The following is a 23,764-nucleotide window of genomic DNA, read 5'->3' on the forward strand; positions in this document are numbered from 1 at the left end:
TGGGGCAACACTGCAAATCAGTTCTGTGTTAGACAGTGACAAAAAGCGACGGGAAAGGAGTGAAGTGGGCTCTTTACAGAGTTCTTTTTATTGCTTACTCACCACGTTGTACAAGCCGATGCACCAGCGTTCAAACAGGATCTGGCCTGAGAAGCCATTGACAAACGCAAACCAGATCTAAGGAAGACAAAAGTCACACAAAGAAAGAGTAAGAACAGCATAAACAAGAACACAAAGCGATGGCAGTTAAATCACAGATAATCACAGATTTATAATACGGATCAAATTTAAGAGTGACAAAATGACAGGGATTGTTTCATGTGCAAAATACTCACATTTCCCATTACTGTCTCTTTAATCAGTAAGGCATTTGGTCATGAAATTGATACTGTAGGCTTCAGTCAAACTAGATGATGAAAACATTAAATCTCTGTAGTATTTCTAATCGCACTTTCCGTATGCATGCTTTCCATTAGTGATAGTGTGAGTGACTGGTAACCGTTATCAGACTCGAGACAAGCTCACTGTGTCTAACAATCATTTTTCAAACTCACAATCCATTTTTTTGTCGCACTACATTCTTCACTGCCTTATGACAACAGAGAGTTTGGAGAGAGGCAACGGGGTCTCTTAAGATATGGAAAATATCAGAGAATGAGCAGCTCCTGCTAATATGTCTTTAAAATTATTCCAAGGGTGATGCATCTTGCAATGACGGTCGTTTTGCCAGTGAAGCAGGGAAAAAAAAGTGTTGCCTGTTGATTCAAAAAACAACTACATGATTCTAAAACCAATGTGGGTATGTTTGAAGTGCTGACCTGTGATCAACATGTCATTAGTCTAACTTAGCCAGGCTTCAAACTCAGGAAAGGCAAGAGGACACAAAAGACCAAATCAGAAACAAATGAGTGACAGTGGGAAAGCCTAGACCTCCAGGTGCCACCTCCATGATGCAAACTGTCGACCAGATTCATCACGGGATTACCTACAAACATATATCAAACCCACTATTTCCCTCCTTGTTCTACCTGAAGACAAGTGGGTGACAGATGAGGTTAGTTAGGAGGGCAGAGTCAGGGCTGTGGGACTCTGACTGATGGAGACTCTGATATACTATGACAGGAAAGGGAGATGGAGACAATGTAAACCACATGCTGGGTGGAGATGTGGCTTATCACTGCATCTTGATTAGTCATACTTATCTAAACAAAACAATACCTCTAAGATCAGGACAGAAGGCAGGTATTCTAAATTAACTATATTAGCATGCAAATACACTAGTTAAAATACAGTATCTGGTTGAAAAAACAGCAGGTGTGAATTTTTAAATTGCTGTAAAACAAGACTGTCTGACACTTCCTGCAGAAAAACTGCTTTTATGCTGACAGTGAATCCGAAATTGTTCCTCACAGCGTTACACTTTGACACTTCCACGATCCAGAATCGGCTGTTGCTCACGCCAAATCTGTCAGGGGAACATCAGGGGTGCTGTGTTTTGGCCAAGCATTTCCTCGCTTCATTTAACTTCATTATGAAGGCATGAACTGCTACAAATTCTCAGATTGGGACAAAGCCTATATAAGGGCCCCACCCGCTGCTGCTGCTCTCTACACGACCAATACCAATCTGCCACTAGCCCTTCCCATTTAATCGCCTAAGAGTATGCATGAAAACAAATGTCTGTCGCCCCACCACTCACCCCCTCTTCATTCCTTTGGTGCAGTGGTGGTGGGGGGTGGCTGCCTATAGACAGAGCCTGTGTTGATGTGTGTGCCCCCACACCCTGCCCCTCACCTCCCCTTTCTGCCACACCCACCCATCACAGATCCTACCCTCCACTCCATCAGGTGCACTCTACCATGATGTTGTTTCTTTTATAAGAGGGGGCCTGTTTTCAAATTCATGTGGGACGTTCGCCCTGATCTGGGACCATGTGGCTCTGGAACCATGAGGATCAGAAGGTGTACAGTTCATCTGTTGGCACTGCAAGAATAGTTTTAGGTGTTTTGGGTTTTGGCTTGCTGAAAATACATTCAGATGCGTTGCTATGGGTTATGTGTAGATGAAGCCCAAGCCATGAGGCAGGTTCAACCATTAGCGTGGCTCAAGCAGTGGTAACGAGAGGCTAGTGGGTAGGTCAAACTGCTGAATTAATTACAGCTCTGCCCAATGAGAGGCTCTGCTCTGATATATTGTTGTGCTAAGTTAAAAAAGGCTCCTATTCATAGCATGTGGTAACTGCTTCTGTGTGAGTGTTTTGGCCTGGTCCTTGGGGTCCCAATAGCTTCTCTCTCTTTCTCCCTCTCTCGTCTCTTGAGGGACAGATGCATTGATTTGCTCATTAGGGGAAGTACCAGGCAGGATTTTTCTTCCCCTTTTCTTCTCCTCATTGAGTGCCACTCAGCGGAGGGGTGTGGCTGGCCTCTCTCCCCGACTGCACATCATGAAAACAGTAATGGAGGGAAGCGGGAGTTGAGAAAAGGGGGATTGGGCAGCGGCTAGCCGATAAGAAGACTTCTTGCATATTCATCAGCGAATCAAAAATCATTGATTCCAACGTTGCTTGCAGGCCTTGTCTAGAAGCGGCTACGGGTTGGAGGGGTGGGGGAGAGTATGACATTTGTCCCCAACAATGTGAGTCCTGATACTCTTAAGCTTAGTACTGCAGAATTGCTAATGGAATTCATACACAAAGCAAGCAAAGAATAAAGAGGGACATAAAGAGGGAGCTGATAAATATGCTGGAAATATGTGGCGCTGCAAACACAAGCTGCCCAACAATGCCAGGCACGGCTTCTGTGGTTTCATTCAGCGTGCAATAGTCGGCAAGCTTTGCTCTGCAGCTCCGAGCTCCAAGTCTCTGAGTACACTGAGCCGCACTGAATGAGCTTTCATGTAATTACCTCATAAATGCCACTTGTCCATCAGCCTCCTCTGTAGCGCTCTGGCAATGTGTCAATCAAACATGAGTGGCCAGCTGGATCGGCCATTTGAATTAAGTTGCTATGGCTTCCTTTGGAAAGGCCTCTTAGCTTGAATGTGGCTGAATTCAATCCTTTTCACTCCCGTTCTTTAGTTAATAGTGTAATTTGTAACAAAGTAGGAGTTATGAATTCTACTAAAAGTCCGTTAAGCACTGGCTCGCATTGTTTAAGAAATATTTGAGTGATTATAACCGCCTTTTTTAATTAGATAGACAGTCATGTTCCAAATGTGACCATGCTTGAGCTGTTCTCTAACTGATTAGGAAAAGGAATGCCAACCATAATCAACAGCACAGGGAAAGCCAAAAGAAACACTGTAAAGCAGTTCCAGGTGTCAGTCAATCTTCCACAGGAGTGACAGCCTTACTTTCTGACTCACAATTACCCTCAGTTACTCTCAGAAAATCCTGAATGATCAGACAACTGTTCCAAGAGCCTCAGACTAAGTTGCGCTCACATTCATGTCTTCCACAATAGCCGCAGAAGCCTTCACCCTCCTACTCTGGGTCTCTTAAACAGACCAAAGACCCAGTGGAAAGAGAGCGGGACGAAAAGAGGCTTAAACACAGAGTCTCGCAGTCCTCGTATTCAAATTGTAACACACACTGTATCAGACAATGGTGCTGTGAACAAAAAAAGTTAAAATTCCCGTCAACATCCTTGGTTCTCTCCTTGCAAGGCAGCCTGGGAGTCGACGTGAAAAACATGCCAGCACAAAAGTAAACCTATTAGGGCAACAAATGCAGCTTTTACCCATACCCTGGGGTTGCTGGTGTGTTAGATGTCAGGGTCTTACAAAACAGGGACATTTGAAATATTGAAGCAGCCAAAGAGTGAAGAAATGTCCTATTATCTACTTGAATCCCCTGAAGGAGCGTAGCATGGGGGGAGGGGGAGTTATGTTTTCAGAGAGCAACAAAAGGTGTGCTAGAAAGAAGCTCGCCCTGCAGACAGAACTATAGATGTTATGCTCCAGTGTAGCAAAAAAACGGCTTTGAAAAGGGACCCAGTATGTTTCAAAGAGGAGCTGCAGTCAGACACACACAATAAATGGACAATCTTTGTGGGAATTTTACGAGGTTTTGATGTGATTGTGGCATAAAGGTCCATTTTGGATTCACATGAAGAGCAGTGAGAAAAACAATGTACAAGTTGGGTTTGCATTGTCTTGGATTTATGTAACATATACTTTAGAAGTTATGCAACCTCTTTAGGGCTTAAAGAGTTAAAACTGAGTGAGTGAAGCACTGAAACGTTTACATATGGTTAAAAACAGGGATGAAGATGAAAGAAAATCAACATTCAGGCACAGATGAAATGTCATACGTAATGCTTTTGCTGTCAGAAAATGTCATTTGCTGCAAATTGAGTTTTATTTTGGATCTAGCATTTATAAGGTATTTTACCTTATCTGGAAAAGGTTAGTATGGTTAAATAGTTGCAGTACCTTTAACAGCAGTTAAAGGCTGGGAAGAGACTGACTGCCCTCTTTCACTGCAGGTCACAACACACCAGAAACAGACATGCTGGAATGAAAAAGGTAGTCTACTGATTCTCCATGGTTTGTAAACCAGAATGAGGATGAGAAAGGGGATCAGAGGTCAAGTCTGAAAAGAGGATGAACCAAAAAAAACCTTTTAAAATGCTCATATTTCTATGACAGGATATGTGGTGAGGATATTTTTAAAAACGGAGCGCTCCCCAAACTGTCCCCTTCACAATGCAAAGGAAGTGGGTAAATCACTTCTTTCTATTGCTGTTGGGCCCCAGTGTGTCAGTAGTTGTGCATGGGGGTGTTTTGTTTTTTTTTTTTTTTAATGTCTGAGTAACTTCTTCTTCTTCTGTCATTTTGTTCTCTTATGTTCTGATCCTCATGCATGCCTGTACTTGTCTTCTATTTCCAATTTATGCATCTTGGTAAAGATGATTTTCCACATTGTGGGCGATAAAGTTCCAACCTAATTAGCAAAGTAAATACTGGAGGAAGGCGCTGACATTTCACTCGCAATGAGAGCACATATAATTCTTACAAGCACATGGCTCCAAATTTACAAGGTCAGTAGATTACATACAGTCCAGCAGTGTATCTGTGCAGTGCCATCAGACACTCAGCAGTGACTTCTGATTTCGACTTTTTGAGAAGAGGCAAAGCCAGAGTAGCTCTTCGCCAAGTGCATGGCTGGTAGATCAAAACATATGAGCACTCTCGATGATAAAGCTGCTGCTGATAGGAAGCACTTAACCTGTCTGGTCATTCTTAGTTATAGCTCTGAACCTGCAATCAGAACTGGGTCTGGCATCTGTCAAATGCCATCAAACCTACCGCACACCAACAGACCTTCCTAACCTGCATCCACTGATATAAGGAGAGTGCAGCTGGGTGGCTATGAACAGCATCACTCCCTGTTCAGAATTATAAAATCCACAGTAATTTGAACTGTAACAGTAACTTATTTGTGATTTTGAATATTTTAGTAAATATTATCACACACTGATCACTTTTCAATCAGCATTCTGCATTTTATTCTTGAAGCATCTCCAATGTTATGTACATGTCTGTCTGTATCTGCTGTCAACATCTTTAAATCCTGGTATTGGTAGTGAGATGGCTGTGTGGATTAATATATTCTAAGGATCCACTGACTGGCCAGGGTTTCCTGAAGGCAGACTTCAAGTTAATTAGATAAAGTTTTCCCTTCATTACTGAATGTGTGTGTGTGTGTGTGTGTGTGTGTGTGTGTGTGTGTGTGTGTGTGTGTGTGTGTGTGTGTGTGTGTGTGTGTGTGTGTGTATCTGTGTGTGTCTGAGTGCGCCTTTTAGTGTGTGTATATTCTGTCCAGGTCCGTCAAAAAGCATTTACCCCGGAGCAGCACAAACTGGCAGGTAATGTGAAGGGCCAGTCAACAGAAATACAAACATGGAAACTCTAACAAGGAATCTTTACCGAATCATGTCATGTGGAAAAATCTCAATGCTTTGCATTCAGATCTGGTTCAGTGCATGACTCTCAAGCTCGAGAGCTTCTGTGTGAGACTCACCTCAATGATGTAGAGGACAATATTCTTGTAGAAGCAGTACAGGATACACTTGGCTACGCGGTTGTAATTCCAGGCTCCATGGACGAGCAGCAGATTCTTCAAGTACTTGAACTGTGTGGGAGGGAAGTAAATGGAGGAAAACGATGAGATGAATGAATAGCAAAGGTCTGTGTACAGTGCACTGTCTAATGGCTCCTCATAATCAGCGATCAGTGCTGGAACACTAAAGCAGTTACAGCAGGAACTTCAAGATTAAAGAAAGCAGCAGTGTTTTGTCATCCCCCAGCAGAGAGGACTGATGAGGCATTGTGGCCAAAGTCCTCGCTAACACATTCCAGAGATTTCAAGTCAAAGATTGTAAGACCAAGCTTTAAAGTTGTTGAAAATGGAAGAGTTCATATGATGGGCTATTGGTCTCCAAGGTCTCAGCATAATAGTTAAATGGCTTTATAATATACCACCGTTTAGGGCCTGTGGTGTTGTATAATTTCAGTGCTATTTCAGGTTGATAAGTGTGATTACACTGGAGCAGAACTTTGAGGCAAGGGTTTCATCTTAGTTGCCAGTAAATGACTAAAACAAAGCACACAATCTCCACTGCGTCTTCTTTCCATCTAACAAAAAGAAAAGTTCTGAGAATGTCTCAGAAACCAGACTCGGACATAGGACGAGTAAAATTCAGCTTAAATTTTTGGGCATTGTGTTTATTTGTAGACCTTCTTGTCTTGCAGCATTACCACAGCGTTCTCTGGTGAAATGACAGCTCAGTGGCAGCCCCCAGTTTGTCTGACCCCTCGAATGTTCGGCTCAAACATCAGTTAACACAGACATGAGCTGATGACAGACAGAGAGCAGAGGTGCCTCGGCCCAAAGCCTCTTCACTCTGCACAAAGATAACTTTGAGCTTTCAAGTATTAAATCTTAGAAACTAGTTAATAATCCACAGCAGCAAGGAGTTCCTCTGATAGTCCTGAACACTAATATAAATCATGTATGGGAATAGAAAAACAAGTTCCACAACTTCCAAGGATTGATTTTAGTTTGCAGTCTGCAAATTACAGTTAATGTACCGTTACGCCAATATATGGAAAACACCACTGGAAGCCAGGAGGTGTAATTCAATTTGATGGTGGGACACAAACTAAATGGATTATAAGAGGCCACCTGTCTTTGAAAGACGTACACTTTTACATGTCATGCCGACTGAAGGGGGCACTTAGGACAAACCCAAGTCTCTTGAATGGTAACTGCATACTGAGGCACAGAGAGCGTACTGTGTTTTAGTCAGGTACCCTGAAGCCCCGTGGCTGCATAATAGAAACATGATGTACTGAGTGGCATGCTGTGTAGAAACGGAGCTATGATACAGGAGCTCCGTGCCTTTTGTTGTTTATGGGTATCACATATCAATCCACAGTTTCAGACAAACTGGTTACTGGGACATACTGGATTTAAGTAGCACTTTGCTGGGATCTGTTTCTGTATAGTTATGTAGGGAGTTGGGTGTCACCAGATGCCTGTTTTACAGGTGGTACCACTTCACTGTATAAGCTCATGCCCCAGCAGACATATGACCTATTGTTACTCTGAACAATGTGCCAAGCTATCATCAACAGATATTAAACTTGAGGAGACAATGACAGGGCAGACAATTTGTGGAATCTGGCTTTTAGAAGCTAGAAACTGACATGGATATCAATGAATTGCTGCCAGATTGAGGACATGCACCTGCAGCTTCAAAGCACGCGTATTTGTTCAGAAATACCTCACGATAGAAATTTCACAGGTGTTTATCTTACAATAGTTAGATCAATAAGGCTTAGAGATCATCCTCTTATAATCTGCTCTGAATATTATTGGCAGTTAAGTGAGACTGAAGTGTGTTGGCATCATTTTCTCTGACTACAAATGGGCCAGTCAGGCAATTTATGCATTTTAATTCAAATAGTAAGTGGCAAAGTTCCCACTTTACATACTTATGTCTCCATCATTTTGTCACTTGGTGTAAGCCCCTGACACTGTACTCACCTGGGCGATAGAGTAGTCAGAGGAGTTTGCTGCCTGCAGGCCCTCGTTGCCTGAAATTCCCACACCGACGTGAGCTGTCTGGATCATTCCCACGTCGTTTGCACCATCACCAATGGCCAGAGTGATCACTTTCACCTGTTTCTTTACCATCTCCACCACCTCTGACTTCTGGAGAGGAGATACTCTAGAAGGGGGCAGCAGCACAGAAATATTACATAATGGACTTTTAATGAAACTCGAAATTGATTTATGTTAATCAGAAAGTGCAATTAATGTGGCATAATCAGTTTCTGTAAAACCTGTGACGCAACTGTGAGTCATAAAGTATGCATAGACAAGGCATGAAATTGAGAGATCAGAGACTATACATATATCCCTCAGGAATGTATTGGCCAGGAAATATCAATTCTTGAGATTAGCAGTTGGCAAAAGCTCTTCTTTAACTTTGGAGAATAGTAGGTTGAGGCATGAGGCAGTCGTGCCAAACTGTGTGAACACCCTAAAAATAAACACAGGTGCATTTTGTGCACCATATTCTTTAAGATTTACAGAAAAGCAGGGGCCCAGGTGGCAGAGGGAAGAAAGCACTTGCAGAGACTGCAATTAATCCCAAGTAGCAGTGCTTCTGTCTTGACTGGGCGTCACATAATAGGCATTGTTTGATCGTGGGAAGCCAGTGAGGGATCAGGTCTCTGCTGCAGCACCAGTAACTCCTGCTAATTGGACGAGGCACATGTGTAAAGGAACAGGGCTGGAGACTAACGGCCTCCCGTCATCACAGGGATTACAGACAGTGTGTCTGGGACTGACAGAGACTTTCCCTGGGATGCCTCTGGGACATGTATGCAACTATTTATGTATGCATATTTGTATTCGCTATTGTTGATATCCTCTCATGTTGTTACTTTAGATACTGTCATTGACAGCTCAGCACAAGAGCTACGAAATATATGATGCATTAAAATCCAAAAAAATGCAGTAAACTCCCTCTCAATGGAGGACATACCCTCTTTTTCCCCTGACAGTGCCACATTGTGAACAATAAATCCATGCTGAGGTGAGCTAGTTAGCTGTTGGACAGCAGAGTCCCGCAGCCTGTGTGGCTAAAGGGGCTAACAGAGCTACATACACAGCAAGACTGTGAGAGTTTCTGTTCAGAGGAACACGAAATATTAAACAGTGAACTGGTGTTTAATGAGACAATACAACACGTTTATAGTAAATAAATGTACATATGTCCTCCAGCTGAGTACAGCTTGGAGGTAAAAGCACTTTGAATGTGATACTGATGTAGATTCAATGTGGTACTGATCAACAAAAAAAAATTCCCTTTAATGTCAAAATGAAAGCAGATACAGCTGAGAATGGTGAAGCACCTGGGCAGCTGTTGTTGCATGCACAGTCTCCAACCCCTGCCTGTGAAGCTTGTAACTCCAGTAACTCCAGTCTACTCGTCTGCTAGTCAGTCATGTTTTGAGTACAGCTTTTTTTTAAGCTGCTTGACAGCTATTGTCATGGTTTTTACATTTGTTGTTGACTGATTTAACTGTACTGAATCAAAATTTGATGAACTAGTCATGTGTGTTATAAAACCAATCAGTTGCACCAGTGATGTTTCATACAGCGTCACAAATCTTTTGGAATCTGGACTTTATATACAGACAACCATTAACCAACAGGAGAGTTCAAAAACCTCTCCCGCTGGGTCCAATATGTGGATCCAATCATTTGGTGATGGTTGAGACACATCTTATAACTCTTCTACTACAAACTTGACTTTTTGCCCTCACTGACAGTAAAGTCTGTAGCCTCCCATACAGGCGCTTCCTCTTAGTGGACCAGGTCCTGGGGTAGTGTACAGTACAGAGTCTCCAGGGATGATGTCATAAACTGCGTGTCTGTCTTAAGCCGTGAAAGTGTTAATGTTTATGTTCTTCATGGTTTAAGAGGCCTCATTCACCTCCTGGTGTCTCTTAGTGCCCACAGACTGTGCACACAGCAAAGGCAGGTAGAGGTGGAGGGAAAAATAAATAAAAAATTTGACGTAATGCACTGAGTCATAAGGTTTGCTGTTGTTCTGAAAACATGGTGTTGACTTCTGGGCCCACATCCCGTCAAAGCTGCTTGAGTACTTAAGTACTTCCTATTAATTATGTGGTTTGGGCAGGTCAACAGCGAACCTGCACAATGTTGAAAGTTGCCATTTGAATTTATAACTAACACTTTTTAAAGTGCCATAAAAGTCCTCAATGACCTTCATGGTGACGACATAATACTTCAACCGCAGAGCTTTTACTTTAATTGAGGTCATTCCGTAGTTACCGTGCTGTTGCTAGCTAGCTAACTAATGAATCTAAGCTCTGTGTCGCTTAAAGTAGAAGACTGAGTTATGATTGGATGTGATATTACTGAAATTTGAAAGCGGGTGGTTTAAGCTTACATGAGCAAACGCCCTATTATGTTCTACAAGAAGAAAACATGACTGGATTTTGATATAAGAATACAAAGAAATGGATGTTGGCATATATTGTTAAATAGGTGCACAGTATGACTGGGGATGTGATCAAAAAGGATTAAAGAGCTCGGCTTTAAACACTCATTCCAACTACTTATTTTGAATCTTTTTTTTTTTTTTTTTCAAAGTGCAGAAGCCGATTCGGTACGTAAAGTCTTTGCAATGACAACGTTGTCTTCATTCTTTCGCTTTGGTCGGTGGAATTTATTGTCTCAGGGTAATTTTATTGTTTCAGGGGTAAATCTTACCTGCAGCATATGACAGCTTTACAGGACAGGGCGAGGTCCAGGAAGTACTGTCGCACTCCGAATGTGAGGGCGTATTTGAGAGTCTTTCCATCAATAATGAGAGCAAAGTCGTTTTCCTTGTAGAGGGCATCTCCCAGCATTCCACAGTGGTGGCTGAGTGTTTCCCTTGTTCTCTGCGTGATGAAAAAAACGTGTCATCAATGTTAGTTTAATTAGTATTTAGGCATCATACTTTCACGCCCACAGTGGTATAGTGGCTTGGGAAGATACTATGGACTTTGATAGATGATAGTACAATAAAAATCTTCCTCACTGTAATTTGAAGGGCAACCCCAAAGACACCAGTGACATTCATATTAAGAAGATACAGTTTCCTCACAAAAATAAGACTGATTAATCTCATTTAGAGTCATCTAGTCTCTAATTCACACCAGTGTTACATAGATTAGACAGTCTTGTTCACTCCTCCTCTTGCTAATCCCAAACTGCTGCACAGCAGCTGCTCTTGATATTTTAGATATTTATTATGTTTCCCATGCTTATTACACTCAGGCCGTGGTTATGAGGTGACACAGACAAATTCTACGACTGGATCATGTTTGCTTATACAATATATACAGCCATGATGGTGAGTGATGATGAAAATCCATAAATATGAGACTGACAAGAGGATTAACTGTCCTGGTAGTGGGGCATGTGGACGGGATGGATGGAGTGGTGAGATCATCATTGTATTCATCATTCAATCATCTTCACCACAGATGGTGAAACCATATGGAAATAAAACCAATTCCTGTATGTAACCGTTTTCAGGTACTACATGTACTATATATGTAAAAATTAGTACAAAAGTGTAATAGAAGCACTTTTTGCAATAAAATAATAATTTTACATAACTTGAAAAAGTCAGAGAAAGACAGATTTACATGGACAGATGCAAAGCAATGATCCAAAGCAAGGTATCAAACTTAATGTGCCAACCAGATGCTCAAACAGCTGTAATCAAAAAATGTTAGCCATTAGCCGTGGAGAGGGAGGGAGGGGTCTGGCCTGGTGTCGAGGTCAGATATGTCAAAGCACTGAGATTGTACCAGGGGGACCAGGCAACATTGGCTTGGCATAACAAAACTCTGAAACCCCAGCTTAAAGGAAATATTTGGAGAAAGGGGCTTTACGTTTCACAAAGCAGGAGAAGGAAAGTGAGAGACACGCACAGAGAGAGATGATGGATTAACAGAGGAGAGAAACTGAGCAAGAGGATACAAGCAGAAAGCAGCTGCCAGGACTTAACCATCCCTGATGGGGTCTGTAAAACAGCACGAGATGGTGATCAGTGGGCAGGCTAGTGTGTGTGTGTGTGTGTGTGAGTGAGAGAGAGAGAGAGAGAGAGAGAGAGAGAGAGAGAGAGAGAGAGAGAGAGAGAGAGAGAGAGAGAGAGAGAGAGAGAGAGAGAGAGAGAGAGAGAGAGAGAGAGAGAGAGAGAGAGAAGCATAAGTCAGAAGAGGCATAGGCTGTGATATCTATATTCACCCACAGAGCCAAAAACAGAAAGCCTCTCCATCTCGGTTAACAGAGAGATTTTAGAGGACATCCCAGCGTGAGTGCGTGTGTGTGTGTGTGTGTGTGTGTGTGTGTGTGTGTGTGTGTGTGTGTGTGTGTGTGTGTGTGTGTGTGTGTGTGTGTGTGTGTGTGTGTGTGTGTGTGTGTCTGTGCTTCGTATAGGTATAGCATCAGTATGAGAAAGAATTCACTCTGTTTGGGGCACAATCTATTCATCATGTCAGGTGATAAGCACAGTTTACCATTTCTTCAAGTAGGGCGGCCATTTCCCCCCTAATTTCCACTGAGGAATTTTAGCACTAATGCTACATGTCTCCTCCTAAAGCCTCTTTGTTATGGCTGTAATGACCAGTTTAGCCTATGTGACCAGCTAGTGTTTGGTTTTGGAATGTGTACGTGGCGTCCATTCAGAAATTCACAAGAGCTTCCCATAAAGACTGAGCTCCATTGTTGATATAGCCTCTTGAGTGATACAGCCAACAGGACGTGACACTCACGATGTGGAATCTGGACACTTGTATGGATGTAATGTCATCATCTGTCTTAGACTTGGAGACACTCAAACAGGGGACCCTCTGCCGGAGTTAGACATGAATGGGCACATACTTTTCTGACCCACATCTCAGAACACCAGGATTTAAACTACAGAGTGTTTGTACAACAAATGGTTTTTTGACTTTTTCATCCGTCTTAATAATCAAAATATAGACAAATAATCCTCCTTATAGTCCCTTTCACACATGCAGTCTGTCCCTGCAATGTTCAGGACCATTTCCCCCATGAGTTCATGTGTGACTCACAGCAGGCATTGATATTTAGAGAAATCTGTACCGCCAGTTTACCACCACAACACCTGGTAACATGCTGGTACGGCTGTGTTGTGAATGAAAGTGGCAACGTTGCAGGGACATCCATGTTACGTCCATCTGACAAAAGCAGCTTTCTGGTTTCAGCTGGTGTGAGCAAACCAATCGCACAACTTCGCTGACAAAATATCCAATGTGTGTTTCTGATTGAAGTAGATCCCGAACTGATCCCTAACTGAACATTAAATACATTCAAAGAACTTTTCACTGGACAGAAACAGATCCTCGCCCGCCATGTTCCTCAACTTAATAAGAGACATCTCCCAGTGCATATATCTGGCCTCGTCCATTCTTCTTCTTCTGTTGAGTTTTGTGGCGGGTGGCATCCCTAAGTGTTGCATTACCACCATCTGCTGGCCTGTCTCTTCCCACCTCTAATCCAGCAATGTCATGGTGGGTGTAAAAAGGCACAAGACGGAAATGTTCCTGAATGTATGTGTGAGTAGTGAAGGCCAGTAGCAGTGGCTGAAAGGTTATCCCAGTAATTTACTGGGAACTATGTGTAACTGTACTTCTGATGTTCAAAAAGTGCTCACTCTCCGAATGATTAAACACACTGACTGCAAGACAAAGCTGTTGGAAATGACCTAATCCTACCTTGGAGAATGAGTATTACTTCGGTAATTTCAGTTCAAGTAAGATTTAGTACAGGGGATGTCTAAAGCCTGGTCTTCCCTTTGATAAGCATTTCTAAACACAACAGCAAAGAGGGAGGACATGCTCCAATTACTCTCTTTCGCGGCACAAGAGCACTCAGAGCTACCAGCTCTGCTGCCAGGCCCTCTCTGCACTGTGCCTCCTCAGTCTTGGTGGAGAGGTTTCTCCCTTCGCGTTTTAACAAGCTGCCTTATGTAAGCATCTGCTCAACCACAGGAGAATCGGAGCTGACATTTCAAAGCGCCGGTCCCCACCGACCCCAAATTTCTACCTCAACTTCATTTATCACGCTCAACGACTGGCTGACAGAATGAAGGCCGTCCGTCATCACCCCCAAAACACCCCCCCGCTGCTTTCCCCACCTTCATCCCCTGCTTGTCACCATTCCCCCCGTCTTGTCCGACTAACTAAACCCAGTCAAGTTTCTCCTCCATCTGTGGCTCCTTGGCTTAGCTTTCTCGTGCTGGAACTGCAGGACTTGCCCTTTTCAATCTCAGAAACAACAGACACGGCTCTCCTGCCGGGGGGTCAACACACCGCTCTGCTGGGTGTCTTAAAGACGTTACAGGCAGATTTGGGATGTGTGGTGACTGTGTGTGCGTCCGTCTGTGTGTGGAAGGCTCCCTGTGGCCTCATCCTTTCAGTTTGCAGACAGATTTTTTCACAGGGATTCAGTGATGAGATCAGGGGATTAATATACTCCAGGACGTCCTCATGGTGTCATATTTACACCCTCGAGATCATTGAAAAACATTTGAAAATGGTTTGTAGTAATTGTTCTAACTTGTGTACACAGAAAAGTGAATGAGTGCCAAATTGAAAATACTGGATGATGCAAGCATAGGGCAAAGACAATAAGGTTACTTTGTTTTTAGCACTAAAAAGAAGAAATTAATTCAGGATTAAAGTGAATGATTGACAAAAAAAGAAAAGAGTTGTATAAATGTGTAAATGAGAAGAAGCCACAGTCTGCTTAGGTGAGGTTTTTGGGTCTGCATGCAGGAAATTCTGATCATTTGCAGGAAAGCAAAATGCTAAATACTCACATCAAGAGTGTCTTCATTGATCACGAGCATGCCCATGTTCTTGGTCAGCAGTTTGCAGGAATGTCCTACAGAAAAACAGAAAAACAAAAGATGAAATCTTACGTTTTCTAAATGTATTAAACTTGACTCCAAAGTAAGCATGTAGGCAGGCTAAAAATATTTTGAATTAATTAAATTACCACTCAACTATGACATCAAATTGCAGTTTATTTTACTTTCAGTAACCCCCTGTAGCTTCACAGTGAATCTGATTGGGGCCAAAACACACATCGATTTGCTAGATAAATAACAAAATCAAGGACAGTATGCGGCAATGCATTTTAAGGGACACCAATTAAAATGTTACAGCTCAGAGCCAGTGTCTCGGGACATGACTAATGAGTTTGGTTTACAAGGGTTTGTCAGTTTCCTGTTTTAATAGGCAGTTACAACTCTGAGTTACCAAACATGGCTCTCTGGGGAGCATTCCCCTCAGCTCTTGGCTGGGACAGATGCTCAGGGTCACCGGTAAGGTGGTAGAGGGAGCCTCCCATTGGGGAAAACAGAAATGTTTCAGGAACCGAGACTGAAGCCTTCAGTTTAAAACCGTGGCCGTATGAAAAGGCTGCCATCTGTGGCATAACCACACGAATATTTGTGGGCTTTGACACTTTGCTTCTGTCTGGAAAGAGATTTTAGTTTCTTTAAGAGGGTTACCGCAAAGCCCATGTTTTGTGAATACATGGGTGGTATTTTCTGTGAGTGAAACTGAGATAAGACTTTGCACAAAACACACAAAAACACGCGGCCGCAGACAAACACAATAGCGCACACTCACAGTACACACAGAGGGGAGGGGGGGACTTTGCACGAGGAAATGAGAGGGTTTCACCTCCAGAGTCGAAACCAAACAGGGTTGGGGTCTGGGTCTGGCAGACTGTTTTCTTAAGTGCAAAGGTGCAAACGTCCAAAAATTTGCCAATGTGAGGAAAATGTCTCCCCATCTCAACACAACGTCTCCACTCCCTTCCCCCTTGTCAATTCCTGCCACAGCTCTTCCGCTTAATGTGTTTACCTTCAGCTCATTTGACTGCGGCCAAACTGCGCCTTTTTTATTTCACTAGAGAAAGCTGAATTCCTGGCCTTTCTCCATCTCAGGCGGAACTAAACACTGCTCCCACAGGACTTGAGGAATGTGTAACAGGGACACTCAAGTCACGGTCATCTCAAATGTTGCAAAGGGAGCAACAATTACTGAGGGCACTCAAAAGGGATTCTGCGACGACGATTTTGGGAGGCAGAAAGAGTGGCGACTTGAAACGAATGACTGCACATGGCAGAGAAAGTGGGAAGGTAGGTATCACGGCGGCTAAAATTTGTGCAGGCAGATGCAGGGTTGTGTTTACTCTCTCATGTCTCTCTGCTTAAGGGGGTGATAGTCCCTGTGGCCAAAATGAGCACAGCACTGCTAATGTGCTTCTCACCTGTAATTCCTTCAGTAAAGGAAGTAGTGTTCACCCACCACTTTACCTTTATTGAATTCTGGCTCTGACCTGTTCTAAGCATCATGTGCGTTTAAACTCCCCTCAACAGCCCCCTCAGACTCCCAGACCAAACTCTGCTCTTTGCTAAGAGTATTTGCTCAATAGTTCAGGATTAGGGACAAACTGAAACAAAGATGGTCTTAACAGCTTCAGATCAAAGGGATCTGTTGTGCTTCAGTACCATAAAGTAAACTCAACTGCATTTATGCCCAATATTCTGTGCCAAGAGGCTTTGGGTGGTTCAGGCCACCTGAAAAGCAGAAAAATCTCAATGTGGTGGGCGAAATTCACCACTCCAATGTGGCAGAAGGTGCACCATGAACACTGGTAATGGGGATCGTCTTTCATTGAGGAAAATTGTAAAAAACAAGGTCAATACTAAGCAGAGATTTTACAGAAGGACTTAGTCAAGCGGTGGACCTGTAAAAATACTTCCAGTGAGCATGTGCTTCTGCGGAGCTCCCTCACATCTGGGCACAGTGGGCACAAAGGGCTGATTCAGTCAGGCCTCAGTGGTAGGTATAGCCACAAACGGAGGGTTTTTTTTTTTTTTCATACCTATTTTTCAGGACTCTGTGTTTAAATGTTGGCTGTATTCAAGGTTGATCCATTTGTAGTATTCAGCCACATGTAAGAGCTGTAATAGCAGGGATAATTAAGGAAAATGAACAGGAACTGGTGGACCACAGTCCGTCGTTCACCTTTCTGATAGCATCTGCAAGGCTGAAAGCTCCAGGGGAGCCAGATATATGAGAGCTGCCTCCCTGTGTACATATGCATGTTATTTATTTCACATCAGTGCAGTGTGCTCATACATCATTTTGCATTCTGCGACAGATGCTTTTTGCTAGATATGTGTGACAGAGAAGCATTCAGCTTGTCAGTAGTTTGTCTTGCTGGGTGAAGAATGACCACAGGACTGACTGCAGTATCTGTAAGAGGCCGGCGTGCAATTTATCACAACGTAGATCAGGTTCACCAGTGGCTTTCCATTTTGTATGAGACCAAGAACACAAGCTGGGCACGAATCCTGACGGGAGTATGTGAGTGCAAAACCGTCTTTAAAGAATATGATTCTACATGAAATACGTGAAGTTCGGTTAACTGGTCACGAGGAGTCTGTGAAAACAGTTTGAATATTGTCTTCTGTGGCTCTGAAGGGGGATTTCCCAGGGATGAAAAAATAACCCTGATGCTGTAGAGACTAAAAGTCAGGATATCTCAGCCTCTGTGGCTTCAAGTCTCTTTTGAGTTTCCCAGCTTTGTGGAAATGCAATTGCTGGATTATTCCTTTAAATGCTTTAGATTTTATCGATTCAGGTCCACTGTTTGATGTTATGGAGTCCCACCTGTCGGTCTCCAGGACCACAAGTCCAGCTACATTACTAGAATGGGTCTGCTATTTGACAACTGGTAGCAGCACTGAGCTTGTATCAAGCTTCAGTTGTACTGTTGTTGGTATTACTACAAATAATTTTAGTCATTCAATACAATGCCAATTCACATGATACCCATAATGCCATTTTACAGCCCGAGTCTCACCAATATTAATGGCTGTTTCCTGTTTGTCCCCCGTCAGGATCCAGATCTTGATGTCTGCCTTCATCAAAGTCTCAATGGTCTCGGGCACCTTATCCTGGAGCTTGTCCTCGATCGCTGTGGCCCCCAGCAGCTGCAGGTTCTACGTGCAAGAAGAGGAAAAGGCAGAAGAAAATCAGTGAGTGGTGATGAAAACAGGGGAAGGCCTTTAACACGTCATGTGTCAGAGAAACATGTGAGCCCGGATTGTGTCACTCACTCAGTCATGTTTTTCCCCTCATCTGTTGCTCTTGTCTATCACACAGAAAAACCACCAAGGGCTTTAGGGGTATATTCCAAAAAGTACCCTTTTGGGGTATTGGATATGTTACTGTGTCTGTGTGTGTGCATACATCAGCAGACACTACCTTTCCCACACAAGCATAGCCACAAAATGTTGTCTGTATTTTTCCCAGGAAACTTGGTGGTTCTGTGGTGCTGGTTGTGGACACATATGGGGCCAATGACTTGACAAGACCCAGGGGTAGAGGGGAGACAGGAGCCAGCGGCAGAGGAAAGGCTGGGGAAGCTCTTGAAGTTGTGACCTGAGCCCTGCTGCCTGTACATCTGTAGCTCTGTCCTCTCTAATCATCTGGAACCACACGGCACAAAAAACTGTGCCTGGGGGAAGAACATGACTATATTTGATGAGTCCTCATTTGCCTTTTGGATGTGAGTTGTTCTATTGTTCCTGTGGCTGTTGTTAAAGTCACTCTTTGTGGATCATGATACAAGAACCACTTAGATCACGATTTCAACCACCAAGCCAGGGTGGGACCATAATACCAGCCACTCGTGGAACGCTGGTAGATTCTGTCTGGTGTGCATTAACCATGATTCAAGGGATTGTATATGCAGCTCAGCATCCGTGTGGCAATGAGAGAGTGGCTGCTACACCTCTGAATTCACCAGTCGCTGTGGAGAGTCAGTACCTTCCTTCCATGCTCATGATGTGTAAGAAAAAAAGACAACTGAGGCTGCAGTGAAGAAGACTGGGTGTTTCTATCTAATGCATTTAACACTGGCCTCCTGATGGTCATTCGTGCAAAAGTCGGTCCAATTACTGGTGGCTGGCTGAGCTAAAGGTCAAGTAGTCCATAAATAATCAATTCAAAACTTAAAATTTTGGGAATAAGACTGCACCAGTGGACTATTTTCTAACACACAGTACTGTAAAAGTAATGGATCATCAATAATTATTGTAAAAAATTTTAAAGTGAGGCATTACGTATTAAAAAAGTCCAGCAGCTTCTCAATGCAGACTGCGATAACAAAGTTAAATTATTAACTTTATTATGAACTAGTTGCTATCAAGGTTGAATAATAGGGAATTTATCACATTTTCCTACACAATGAGTAATTAAACTCGAGCCTTTTGTTTGAGAGGTGCCATGAAGGAGTAGCTGCGGATGATTTCACACAGTGCTGGAATGTCTCCTTTTAAATTTCACTGCGACTCCATGGTGCCCCCATGTGGTGGTACTGTGTGCATGTCTACAGTACATATGGGTGGCCCTGAGGAGCAGTGAACCTCGAACCCTGGCAGCATCTGTGCAACACTCTGCCCAGTAAGCAATGCACATTACATTTCCTCTCTGAAAGCTTTTATGTTTATTTCATGATTGATTGCCCCCATTTGTTTCGGGCTGCCAGGAGCAGCAGTGAAGAACATGCCAAGTGGTTGATTTATAACTGTGGCTTCCTGTGTTTGACAAGTGCTTCCACACATAGACCCACCTCACAGGAAACCAAATCTACCTGCCAGTGAGACCTTGAATATCTCACACAAACACACAATTTGGAACTTTTTCACATGTCCAGGTGTGATTACACTGCCCCCATTAGTTACACAGGGGGCCTTGAGTTTGTGCCCAGTCTGATTTTTCTGTTAACACACAGAATTCATACCTTTTGTATGAAACCTTGTGCATGATGTCACCAGAAAAAGAAAAATTGCCTGTCACTTGCCAAATTCACTGCAATCCATTATGAAATGATGGAAGGACTACCAATCAAACTGACAAGTTCAGGGAACATAACAGGTAGTCATGGCATCAGGAGCTGATACAACACAAACAGGTCAGTTTTCCACTTTGCAAACCTTCTCTATCAGTTCGTAGCTCTCCTCCAGTTTCAGGGCTCTGTTCTGCAGGGAGGTGGAGGCTCTGTGGTGGATCTCCAGCCAGTGCTGATAGGACGACTCACTGACGTCTGCCACCGCAAAGCACAGGGTGCGCAGCCCTGGAGGAGGAAAACAGCATCGCAACACCTGGGTCAAATGTTATGACTTCTCGCCATCTCTCATTTCGAAACCATTGTTTGTTGACTAGATTGAGCCTTCCAGCAGATTTTAAGTGTGCCATTCAGATGGATCTGTGCAGTACAGCTGTCAGTGACCTTCTCACTATACAGCCGAATGAACTAATACATGAGAAGAGAACTTACATCACTGACTTATTTCTTAAGCTTTTCTATACTGATCAGAGCATAAGGCCTGACCTGTGTACTTCACTGATATATCATGTCAAATGTAGTATTTTAAAACGATATGATATTTTATACTATTTTCAGGGTGTCTTATTAACATTTGGCCAGAGATAATAGATGGAAACTAGTTGTCTATGCAGCTGTCTTATTTGTAGTTCTTTTGTGGGCTACCAACCATATGTAAATACTTTGTATTCAAAGCTATGCAAGATATATACAAGTTAAAGCTAAAGTTAAATACAAATTTGGACACTGTTTAACATGGATTTGAATAACATAACATACACATAACGTCTGTGCACTGTATCAGCAATTGAGTTTGGAGTTCATGTGAACATAAATATGTCCAATTTCTGAAAAGAAATAAGCCTAATTATAGATTCTCTGTTCAATATAAACAACACAAGAAATATAAATATGTAGTTATTCATAGTTAATTCTTCTTGTCATAGAGATGAAGGAAGTTCTATTTTATTCAATCCACTCCAAATGACAGTGACAAGAGATCTTCACAATCTGTCCTGAATGCTATATTTAGCCTACATCAAATATTCCCAATGACATCATTTGGCTGATGTCTCACAAGAGGGCAGTATGAACACAGAACAAAAAATAGCGTCTGTGATGCGGATTCTTTCAGCTCCACTGCCTCAGGTTAATACGACTTCAGCGCACTCGTATCAGGATTTACTGTTGATCAAATAATGTGTCAGGATGAGTCCTAAGGAAAAGAAAACTACTTCTTCTGCAACTGATGATCAAGAGGTGACAGTGACCATAAAGAAAAGAGCGGAGCACATACATGAGAAGCATCCTAAAAGAGGTTTTACTGTTGGCAGACAGGGGGCGATGTTCGTCCACTCACCCTCAGTGGCAAACTGTTCCAGGTGCTTCAATGTGATCTCTTTGTACCTAGAGCTGTCTGCCAGACGGTCATAGATCACTGTGTCCTGAAGGAAAACAAACACTCAATGGTTATCGACACCCAGAGAGGAAAGAAAGGAACATCCTGGACTTGGGCAACCTCATGTCCAACCCAGCCCTTCATGCGGCGCTGAATTTCAATTCAGATTTGCCCAGTGGCCCTCGAGCTTCTTGTACTGAAATAATCATATGCTTACATGAATTGATACACGACTAATGTGTCTGGATCCTGTAACGGATAAATCACTCTGTGAAAAATGTGTTTTAATAACATAGATAACAATCACTACATTTAAAAGTTTAGCATCAAAGTGAAAAAAAGCATAAGCACTAAAGCAGCTTGTTGATATTATCACCGAACACATATTGTGTCAAACAAAAATGTGAAAAGTCCAAATGTCTGAATAGAAATGAGCCTAATTAAAACAAAAAATAAGACCTGCTTGGAGAAAGTCAGGGACATAAGAAAAATCATACATTTGTTTGGTATACTTGTCTTTATAACCTACTTACACAATAAGACCAACTGAATAAACTATAAATTATGCACATGGAAATCCCTGCAAACTACTCAATTATATTAGATAGCAGAATATAGAGCAACATGTTGCAGAATTGTTAAAACTGCACTGAAAAATATTCTTTTCTTTTGGATGTACAATGTTGCGCCCATCCAGCAGAGATGCAGAAATGTGTGCTGGTACATAATGTTTGCATAACCTCTATTTTGCAGAGACACCCATGATGAAATATGGTGATCTGGCTTTATGCTGCTGCTCGGTGTTAAGATTCCCTGACAAGAGCGAGAGGCAATAAGGGGAGGAGGGTGTTCGACACTTGTGTGTGTGGCGGTGATGGTGATGGGCTGTCATGCGTTGCCATGGAGAGAGACAGGCACTCACAGCTCCTTTGCAGTAGAGGCGGATCTTCCCAGATGGGGTTCGCATGATGACTGACATCCTCTTCCTCGCGCTGGGAGAGAAAATGGCAAGAGAGAGAAAAGAAGGTAGGGTAAGGAGAGAAAGCAGGTGAGAGACATCACATCACACGGTGTTACAGCAAATTATCGAGTTCTGTTTCAGGCAGCATACGTCTTAGAAATCAACGAGGGGGAAACAAGATATCACACCTAGGTCAAACAATTAATTAGTACAAATCACAAGGGGGAAAGGAAGATGATGAACTTCGATATCATGCAATTCTTTTAAGGTTTACGCAGCAAATGCAAAAATTCATGTACACTACGGACTGCAGGGAGGGCATATTAAAGCATATAGCAGTTGCACACATAATAACCAATGAAAATAATAACTTACCTTGTAAATTCCAGCACGTGAAGTAGCTCGTACTTCTCCTCTGTTCCAAGCTAAATCCACAGAGACAGACATGTTAACATACTCCAAAAGGACAAATCTCAACCTCGGTCTTCTTCTGAGACAACTTATCTTAAGTAGCACAAGACAGCCCTGCCACCCTACTCAAATCAGCCCTAATTGCACTTTAAATGTGTTTATCAGTTGTCTGCACTAAGCTGATGGAGGGAGAATAACAAGGTAAAATTCAATTAACTTCCTTAATTGTAGAGAGCACTAGGTACAAGACAGAGTGATTAAATAGATGCTGAGAGCTTTAGAAGGCCTAATAAAGGTTAAGAAATGGGACCAACATCCTGGAGACAAGATGTTCTCTGTAGAAGAAAAAAAGATTTGAAAATGGTTCTGGCCTTTCTCCCTCAGCCTCTCTGAGTGCAATCATCAGGTTAGGTTAATTAAGGGAACAACAGGCTGGGTGACCGGAGCTTTGGAGAGCGTGCGCACACACACACACACACACACACACACACACACACACACACACACACACACACACACACACACACACACACACACACACACACACACACACACACACACACACACACACACACACACACACACACACACTGCATCAGCTCAGGATGTAATCACAGCCAACGTGATGCATGTTCCATTACTGCGGCCCATGTGGATACAAATGGCAGAGCTCTCTTTTCATTATACATAATAGTTTTGGCTCAAGGTCTGTTTTGGAACATCTCAGCAAAATTGAAGAAAACAAGGCAATGGTTTGACATTCTGGTACCATTCTCATGCTGTAGAGTAAACAGAGTAATAGTAGCTTAGCCTGGCATAACAAAGGAACAGCAAGCCTGTTTGGTTACCTTTGGACAGAGGCAAGCAAGTTCAAGTTTTCCCCTGTTTACAGCCTTTATGCTAAGCTAAGCTCACCAGCTGGTAGCTGTAGCTTAACAGTTATTGTACAGACATGAGA

General features: G+C 42.8%; 1 protein-coding gene across 12 annotated transcripts in view; it reads right to left on the reverse strand.

Moving 5' to 3' along the window:
- The window catches only part of atp8a1 (ATPase phospholipid transporting 8A1), a 99,614-nt gene that overhangs the window by 22,833 nt on the left and 53,017 nt on the right, over window positions 1-23,764 (reverse strand). For all 12 annotated transcript variants that reach the window (XM_070963313.1, XM_070963312.1, XM_070963309.1 and 9 more), the window contains 10 exons: window positions 22,771-22,820; window positions 22,357-22,426; window positions 21,396-21,480; window positions 20,145-20,284; window positions 18,008-18,146; window positions 14,943-15,007; window positions 10,814-10,986; window positions 8,051-8,234; window positions 6,023-6,133; window positions 103-177 (listed from right to left, as the gene is read on the reverse strand). In XM_070963313.1, the coding sequence (XP_070819414.1) occupies window positions 103-177; window positions 6,023-6,133; window positions 8,051-8,234; window positions 10,814-10,986; window positions 14,943-15,007; window positions 18,008-18,146; window positions 20,145-20,284; window positions 21,396-21,480; window positions 22,357-22,426; window positions 22,771-22,820 (1,092 nt within the window). The remainder of the gene's footprint in view (window positions 1-102; window positions 178-6,022; window positions 6,134-8,050; window positions 8,235-10,813; window positions 10,987-14,942; window positions 15,008-18,007; window positions 18,147-20,144; window positions 20,285-21,395; window positions 21,481-22,356; window positions 22,427-22,770; window positions 22,821-23,764) is intronic.

Source organism: Chaetodon trifascialis, chromosome 5 (assembly GCF_039877785.1).
Source record: "Chaetodon trifascialis isolate fChaTrf1 chromosome 5, fChaTrf1.hap1, whole genome shotgun sequence".
In the NCBI taxonomy this organism is placed as follows: Eukaryota; Metazoa; Chordata; class Actinopteri; order Chaetodontiformes; family Chaetodontidae; genus Chaetodon; species Chaetodon trifascialis.